This window comes from Lepidothrix coronata, unplaced genomic scaffold (assembly GCF_001604755.1).
Source record: "Lepidothrix coronata isolate B3197 unplaced genomic scaffold, Lepidothrix_coronata-1.0 Scaffold130, whole genome shotgun sequence".
NCBI lineage: Eukaryota > Metazoa > Chordata > Aves > Passeriformes > Pipridae > Lepidothrix > Lepidothrix coronata.
In genome coordinates this window covers 3,257,245-3,266,568 of record NW_016690310.1, presented here as the reverse complement: position 1 = coordinate 3,266,568, position 9,324 = coordinate 3,257,245, and the positions used below count along the sequence as shown (strand labels likewise).

The 9,324-nt window shown below is 45.9% G+C and overlaps 1 protein-coding gene across 1 annotated transcript; it reads left to right on the top strand.

Moving 5' to 3' along the window:
* Positions 1–3,232: 3,232 nt before the first annotated feature.
* On the top strand, positions 3,233–8,239 carry FGF19 (fibroblast growth factor 19). Its single transcript, XM_017826706.1, has 3 exons — positions 3,233–3,455; positions 3,538–3,641; positions 6,711–8,239. Exons 1-3 carry the CDS (start codon positions 3,233–3,235, stop codon positions 7,041–7,043), a joined length of 660 nt encoding a protein of 219 aa, XP_017682195.1. The 3' UTR covers positions 7,044–8,239.
* The last annotated feature ends 1,085 nt before the right edge of the window (positions 8,240–9,324 follow it).

The following is a 9,324-nucleotide window of genomic DNA, read 5'->3' as shown; positions in this document are numbered from 1 at the left end:
TTTCTGTTCTACAGATATTACACTGGGGCATTGAAAAGTGCAGTGGAAATAAATGATTCATTACAACAGGTGAAAATGCTTTTGCAATTGTGTACTCTTTGGTCAGGAGGTATTTTTGATCTGTAGGACTTTCCTCTGGGTTTTTGGTTGTTTTTCCTATCCACACAAAAGCAGAGAGTCCTAAACTGCCAGGTTTCCTTGCTGCAGGCTCTGTTTCTATAGGGAGCAGGTCCAGCACTGGAAGTGATGGTGTGATTTACCCCATAATAAATTTGTTTTGCAAATACATTGTTTTTCTGCATATACATTCATAGGAACATGCAAAGACATGTCTTTTTATTGAACTTTGGTAAAAGATGCCAATAAATGATAAAGTTCAGTGACACACAGGAACTGACATGAAAATCACATGTTGCAATTCTTGTTTTTTGAAAACAGGGACATTCATTAGCCCATTTATCTCTAGCTAAAAACAAGGTACTGAATCTGAGTTAATAATCCAGGCTTTTTTTTACAGAGGCAATAAAGAAATGAACATTTCTAGAGCATATTTGACCCATATCTCTTCAGCAGCTATTTTGTGATAGGAACAGTATGGTTTGGCCCAGTTAAATGCTTGCAGGCACTTACCTCTGTCAGGGTCTACAGAGGAGCTTGGACAACATATTTAGATTGAAACCTTACTCTAATAAGAGAGGCAATTCCAAAAAAAATGGTTAAGTGCTCCATTTTCATTTTAGTTTGATTACACATGAACCTTTAGACATCAGTCCGTGTAACATCACAACAGCAACAATGAAACTGATTTTTAAAAGCTCTCCATCAATCATGGGGAAATTCTCCTTTATAGCCAGCTCTTTCACTGATTTGAAATATCATTTAGTGCAAGTGATTTGTCCTTCCTACCTCAGTTTTTGATCTTCACAGAGGTGAATAAACAAGTTTCAAGCATCAACTCCTTGCTGCATGAAAGAAGTTTTTCTTGAAGAAGAAAATGAAAACTTATGATTATTAATCACCCTGTAGTATAGCAGAAGTAATAATCATAAAACAGCTTCTATTCACTGAGATGCACAGCAAAATGAAATAAAAAAGCCTTTCAGATTCATTTCAGACCATAACCTCTGTGTGTGGTGGGTGCTGGATACCTTGAAGAATGCCTGTGTAGTCAGGATGAGTTACATGCACAACTGCTGTGGGGCCCAGGGTGGCAGGGCAGTAACTGCCTTTGTAGCAGTCATGTAATAACATTGCAGAATTCTGTAGAGGAAAAAAAAGAATTAGGGACTTGGATGACTTAGTATTATTTACTGGGCTTATAATATTGTGAACTTCTGTGATGTATAAAAGGCCCGAATTTCTCAAATCAGCCCAGGACTTGGAGGATGCAGCAGGAGACACCTGAAAGAGAAGTGGTCCTGATCTTTACTAGTTATTCCTCAACCATGCAGAGAAAACTGGGCTTCTTTTTGGGTGTGTCAAGCTGACCATCAAAACCACCCAAAGCTTATCAAAAGCAGCAGTTGCTTTTGAAATGATTGGTGAGATACAATCCCTTGTTCCAGTGAGTTTGTGATGCAAGACCCTGATCATTCAAACTCTGATTGATCAGTGTACTTAACTTCAGTTAAATACATCTTAAGCTGCACATGATGATAAGTGCAAGACATCATCCTGCAAGCCTCTGGTTTTTTTGCATGATGTTGTCTCTGTGCACATCCTCACTGAGCTAAGGCTGCTCATCAGGAAAAGCTATTTGTGTGAGTGTTTACAGGAGATGCAAGTGTAGGGACAAAAGATTGAAAATGAACAAGTAGCAAAATATAAAAACAGTCTGTGGAAGCTGAATGAAACTTCGTTGTTTCAGGGAAGTTGCTGGGGACATGGGGTTATGCCTTGCTGAATTGTTATTTAATGTGTCTGGTGGGGCAAGGATTTTGTTTTGTCTTTATGAAATTACTCATTTTCTCTTTGGAGATCCGAGAAAATTCCTTTAATGCTGAGTTTGGATGGACAGCAGAAAAGCCAGCAGCAATCCCCTTAAACTTCCCTGGGATGCAAAAAGGGGTGGAAACCCCCAAAATGTGTGTGTTTGCTTCTTCCATCTCTCCTGGGGCACTCGGTGGGAGAAGCCCGCGTGGAAAAAGATCCGCGGACAGGAAAAAAAAACCTCTTTGAAGCTTAGAACGGGCGATGCAGTTTTACTACACACAGGGGTGGCTTTTTTCCCCAGTCTCTTTGTGGAAGTGGGGACGAATAGGAGCTGGAGAGCCCCTCGGGCAGCGGCTCCCCCGAGGCGAGGCAGCCGCATCCCAGGGGCCAGGCTCCATCTAGTGACACATCCAGGGATGGCCGGGCGGCAATACAGCCCAGAGCAGCTCCGGGACACCCAGAGCCGCCCGTACCTGGCCGTACCAAGCCGTGCAGGGCCGTACCAGGCCCTACCTGGCCGTACCAGGCTGTGCCCCGCCGGCTGCTGGTCACGGGGAGCGGCGGTCCCGCTCCCCCAGCGCTCGTCCCCTGCCCGAAGAAGTGGCCCCAAGGGTTTAGGAAACAGCTCTTTTATTTCTAAAAGGGGAAATACAGGACGGGCAAGGGCGAAGGCAGGGGTTGAGCCGCGGCGGGGAGCGGAGCAGACTCACCCCGGGCTGGCCCCCGTCGCCGCTGGGTGGGCTGGGATGTTACACACGCCCACCCACCCCCGGACCCCTTCCCGGCGCCCACATCAGGGCAGGGGCTGCGGGACCTGCAGCCGAGACCGCGAGGTCCAGGTCCGGCCCCGGCCTGACGGGGAGATGCGCGGCCGGAGAGCCTCGAAGGAGCGGAAAGCCCGGAGGGGCGGGCGGCGAGGAAGCGACTTCAGGGTGTCCCCCCTGCGACGTGATGTCACCCGATCAATATTTTCGGGGGGAGTGACCGATCCGCTATGAAATGGGCTCTATATTGGACGCGGCCGGATCGATCGGGCTGATAACGGGAGAGCTATAAAAGGCCCAGAGGGGGCGGCTTCGCCCACGCTACAGCCCCGAGGCGCGGCCAGCGCAGCAGCGCCGGGACTCCGCTCCATCCCCGCCGCTCCGTGCCCAGCATCCCCGGCTCTCCGAGCCCACCATCCCCGCCGCTCCGTGCCCACCATCCCCGGCTCTCCGAGCCCACCATCACCGTCTCGCCGTTCCCATCACCATCGCTCCCTGCCCACGCCCGCGGCCCCGTTCCCCGCTCGCCCCCCGGGATGGGCTCTCCCCCCGCCGCCCTGGCGCTGCTGGGTCTCGCCGCCGCCTGTGCCGCGGTGCCGCTGCCGCTGCCCGACGCCGGCCCGCACGTCAACTACGGCTGGGGGGAACCCATCCGGCTGCGGCACCTCTACACCGCCAGCAAGCACGGGCTCTTCAGCTGCTTCCTCCGCATCGGCGGCGACGGCAGGGTGGATGCGGCCGGGAGCCAGAGCCCGCAGAGTGAGTACCGGGAATGGGGATGGGACGGGACGGGACGGGACGGGGCTCCGCGGGGTTAACGCCGCTGTGCCTCTCTCGCCAGGTCTGCTGGAGATCCGCGCCGTGGCCGTGCGCACCGTGGCCATCAAGGGCGTGCGGAGCTCCCGGTACCTCTGCATGGACGAGACGGGGCGGCTGCACGGGCAGGTGAGCGCCTTTCTCGCAAGTCTCCTCTCCCCGGGGGGATTTCCACCCTGAAACAGCCGGCGAGGCCGAAGGCATCGCGTGCTTTTTGCAGTTAATAATGAGTCGACAAAGCTTTCAGGTGTCCATCACCCCCCCCCCTCCTCCTCCCGCCGCCTCTCCCCTTATCCACCTTTTCTCCGTAGGACCGGTGATTCTTCTCACTGTGAGGGTTATTAGAAGGCAGCAAGGAAACATCACGCAGAAAGTAAAGTTTTGCATGTCCCCCCGCCAAAATATACCGAAAACACAGCCCAGGGGAAAAACTGTGTTTAGGTTTAAAAAGCCTCATCAGTGGGAGGCTGAGATTCCGCTGCAGAAATAGATGAAGTGCCATGGAACAGAAATAATTTCTCGCTGTTCAGGTCAGCTTTTCCGAAAAAAACCCCAGGATTACTCCTTTGGCAGCTGGCTGCCAGGCATACGAGCCCCGGGAGCACGGACTTGCCATAGCTTAGGTAGCTCCAAAGCGAAAAAGGATTTCGAGAGGGGAAAGGGATGCTTTGGCACCGCCTCGTTTCTGCCCTGCTGCAACACCGCACCTGTGGGGCTCCAAGAGGTGGAGGGGTTAAGTGACCCACTGACACCACAGGTCATGCTTTGTCACTAAGTATATCAGCCAGCCATGGATATAAACTCGTTTTTAAAGGCACGTGGGTACGTTGCCAACTCTAGAATTTGAAGGTTAAGGTTCACGTTCGGTCTGTACAGAAGCTGGAGTTTCAGAGAGCAATGGCTTTTCATCGTGCCACGGTAAAGATACAGCTTGATTCTGCTTTGATCACTCCAGCAAAATTTCTGCTGATTTCCATCAGGCAAGGACTTGGCCCATTCTCAAAACCTGCAGTATCTTTAATAAGAGCAATACTGATGTTTTTGGATGTGGATATAACATAGAATCGAGCTTTTCTTCCTTAATTTCCTTGCTTTTCTGAGGCTCAAATCAATCGATTTTGTGATAAGGTGCACGGGTTCAGATGATATGGTAGGTCAATTATTAGCTTAATGTTTTAATGTATATCCAAAACAAAATATTCCATGAAAACAAAGCAGAGCCTGGGTCCTGCTCCCATTGGAGCTGCAGCTGGACTTTAGTAAACATAGGATTTTTAAAATAGCTTTCCTATAACACCCTTTGGAAGGCATATATTATACCTCGACTGAAAGTGCTTTTTGTGGTGTAAGAGTATTAAATGCAGGTCGGGTTTGGGTTTTTTTTCCTGAAAGTACAGCAGCACACAGCCATGCTGTCACATCTATATGTTGTGGACACCTGCTGTCACCTCTGTGCTCACAGCCCAGCCGGGCAGCTCTGCAGGCAATTCTTTTTCTTATCAGCTCAGGAGTGGAAGAACGAAAGGGCAGACTCGGTGTCTGGGGACTGAACCTGCACTCCTGAAACATGCCCTTTTTGAAGACTGGAAAACTGATGACTAGGGTTGATTTTTTTGAGCATGCTTCGTGCTGCAGTCAGTCAGTTTAGGGGAAATGGTGTACCTGCTGAATATACCGACATTCTATAAAAGCCTGCTGTAAAAAAAAAAAAAAGATCTGGAATTACTTAAAGTGTGTTTGGTACTTGTTTAAGAAATACACTAGAGACAATGGCAATGAAATGAGGAGGGAATTACATAGTTGAGACATGGGGGCTCAATCAATATCTGTTGTCTGTAATGTGCACTTCTTGAGCAAGAAGCTCTTTTATTTCATCATCCTTGTCAGTGAGGCTGAGCACTCACAGAAATAAAGGCAGCTACCAATTCAGCCATAAATCTGGGTTGTATACACACATTTCTAAGATATAATGTACAATTTCTAAGATAGAAGGATAAACATTGCGTAATCGTATTTGGAGAAAACATATTTTTCAAAATTAGTCAATTTGTTTGAAGAATGCTTTTAAAAGACAACCAAATGCACGTGCTTACTTGTACTCCTGAGGGAATTTGAGAAAGACCTGAAAGTATAAAACATGCTGTCTATTCAGACAGACAGAACATTCATGTAAGGACACTTCTATCACTGCAGACAGACATAATCAGCAATTCTCTTTTATTGACCACAAGTTCAATCACCTGCAGTGGCTGACCCTGAAATAGCACCAGAGCTGTAAGAAATGCAGTGCTTGTGTAAGGATCTGGAGAGGTCTGACCTGCTGATACAAAATCCTGATACACGTTTACTATATCTTATTTATATATATGTATTACAGATATATAATATCTGCACAGGCTATTGCAAACGTAATTCTACAAATTCATGCCTAAGAAAATACATTCTTCTGCACAAAATCTTAACTCGTGCTGCTGTTAATCTGACAGTTCTCGCTGTAATGCCAAAATAACACTTTGTAAATGGGTCTTTTGTAATTGCAGTAAATTCTGAGTGAAAAAAAAAAAAAAAGGCCAATCACCTTTTAGCATTGTTTTATTGACTGGCCACGCTGCCTTTCTACAGACCTGATCCTGAAACCCTTGCACAGGCAAATCTGTAACAGAGCTGGAGTTCTATACCCCAGGATTGTTGGATTAGGTCTCATGATTGCAGTTAAATACCGTCAGCGATTAAGGACAGTTAATCTAGAGAGTAGTTAACCTGAGATTCTTCTTCCTAGTGCTCCTGAGATTCTTCTTCCTAGTGCTCAGGACAGGTTAAGTGTGGTATTTGTGGAGAAGCACACATCCAGGATTCATGGCTTATTTAATGTGATGGACGTGCAATAACTTCAGGAGTTCCGGATTAGGTCTTTTAATTGCTCTTGTCACTCAAACTGCGTTGTATGTGCAAAGTGGGGATCTCTAGTGGAATAGAATAGAACAGAATAGGATAGAATGGAATATTTAGGTTGAAAGGACCATGCAGATATCAGCTCACCAGCATGGACCCAGTGGGGCCTGCAAGGTGCACCAATCTGGGACAAGCCAGAGGGACGCTCCCTCTGAGAGCAGAGGCTGCACCAAAAATTCATATTGTGGTTGAGTGCAATGAGTCTGGTGGGCGTATTTGTAATCCTCTTTACTCCTTGCTGTTCAGCTCAGGTATTCCACTGAGGACTGTTCCTTTGAGGAGGAGATCCGCCCAGACGGCTACAACGTGTACAGGTCCAAAAAATACGGAATATCGGTGTCCTTGAGTAGCGCCAAGCAAAGACAACAGTTCAAGGGAAAAGATTTTCTCCCGCTGTCTCATTTCTTACCGATGATCAACACTGTGCCCATGGAGTCCACAGACTTTGGGGAATACGGGGATTACAGCCAGGCCTTTGAGCCGGAGGTGTATTCCTCGCCTCTGGAAACGGACAGCATGGACCCCTTTGGCATCAGCTCCAAACTGTCCCCTGTGAAGAGCCCGAGCTTTCAGAAATGACTCTGATCACACGCAGGTTTTTACAGAAATGTTTGCAGAGTACTTTTTTTAGCGTTTCACGTAGTAATATTTGGAACTTTTTTGTACGGGGCCAGCCTTTTCCTTGCAATGTGCTGTACCTGTGAGAGATGAGTGCCAAGAGGCTGTTCTGTAGCCTAAAGAATTGCCTAACCATAGTTTTGTTTGGAAAAGAAGGGTTAAAGGGGAAAAGCTTAGCAGCTTCACCAGAATTCCTCTATTACCACGGTGATGATAAAATAACTGTAATTTTTCTACAGCAACTTCATTTCCACATATGTTCCCCTGTTATTTCTGCTCATAGGAGCAAATGCAGAAAACTTTTTCCTCCTCAGAGACCTTAAAGACAAACATTTGGAACAAAACTCAATTAAGGAAAACCTAGCAGATGCAATTACATGAACTGGAATTTATGGTGTTTCTTGAAAGGCTGCTGACAGCATTCTGGGAAAAACTTTCTATTGAAAGCATACTCCTGAAAAAAAAAAAAAACCAAATCTGCTTGTATATTGTGCTTTTTCTTCCCTTAGGAAATAAGGGAAGAAAGGGGAAAAATTTCTTCCTTCCCTTATTGCTAAAGGGTAGTTCGGAAAACTCAATCTTTGATTTCTTTTGTAGGCTAATTTAAGTTCTCTGTGTCATCAGCATCATCCAGCAGAGAGTTCTCATTAAAATTAGTGAGAATTTAATGTGTGGCTGGATGGAAGAGTGCACAGAACTAACATTTACGTTCATCAGGTAGGGAATGAGCAGTTCAAATTAGTGTTTAAATTAAGATTCTGTTGTATATAAGCATGTATGTCGTTAGCAAACGGAGAAGAACACTGGAGAAGGAGAATGTATAGGTCAAATCAACTGCAAAATAGGTTTTTGTGCTTAACCTTTAGCTATCACCAATCCTTTCAAGTCACTTCCAGGCTTGATTGAGCATCCCTGGGAATCTGTGGAGGGACAGTTTAGTGACTTAAGTGCTGCAGAGCTGAGTCTGCCATGAAACTGCAGGAATGGGTTCTGGATATCTCATGGCCAAGACACGGATGTCTGATGTCTTCAGTTCTGTTCTCCCTTTGAGATGAAGGAATGACTAGGGTGAAACCAAAGAAAAAGCCCCAAAAAGTTAGAAGATGTTTCCAAAGGTTCCTTCTTTCCAAAGGTTCATTTATTAGAGATTTCTGTAGGAAAAAAAAAAGAGCTCTACTGGAAATACTGGTGTTCTTCTGACCTAGCACTTCATTGCCAATGCAATATTTATAATTAATTTATTGAATTCATACGTCTGTTTATTTTGTTACTGTTATTTATGCTCAAGATTCTATTTATATACTCCTGAAAGTGAGTTTTTTAGTCGTAACAAATCTCGTGAAGTTTGGTAATCATGAAATTTTAGCAGACGGTAGCTTTTTAAATTTCTGTGCATTATCAGTAGCTGTATTGTGTACATTTGCAATAAAAAAAAAAAAAAGAAAATCATCTTCTGCACTGAAATCTCGCTGACTCTTTTGTCATCCCCTCGGTCTAGAGACTTCAAAGAGCTTCAGCAAACTGTGGTGTCTGTTCTTTGCAGCAGCCACGTGAAGCTGGAATCCCTTGGGAAGGTGCTTGAGGCACAAGAGACAAGGGCATGGAGAGGCAAAAGGGTTTTCCCAAAGTTAGGCAGCACTGCCAAGGCCACCACTGAACCACGTCCCCGAGTGCCACATCAACAGGTCTTTTAAATTCCTCCAGGGATGGGGACTCAACCACTTCCACGAGCAGCCTGTTTCAGTGCTTGTCCAAAAAATCCCGTGGATGGAAGGCTGCTCCCTCTTAAAACTGGGAACAGCACTCACCAGTGCAAACGGGGAGAAAACTGGTTATTTTTGCCTGAAAAAGGTGTTGGTTTCTGGCAGGAAAAGAGACTGAATGCTTCTGTTTGGAGATGCTGTGAGTCACAGGAACTGCAGGTTTCCTGGCTGGCAAACATCTCCCATGGTGTTTCCCATTCCCCTTTTTGCTGAGCCACTGCCGCACATCCGGATGGTTCCCACTCCTCATATATCGGGAGACCTACCCCTGGTTTTCAGTTGTTTTGTCCCAAAAGTTTTCAGATTTGGGGCATTCTGGTTTTCTGTGTTTCATTTCCAGTTTTGGTTGAACATTAGATACCTTTCAAGCCTTTTTTTTTTTGAAAAAAAAAAAAAGAAAAAGAAAAAAGAAAAACCCCAGAAAACAAAATAAAGTATTTATGAACTTATAAAGTTTGGTGAACAAAAAATTCCACTTT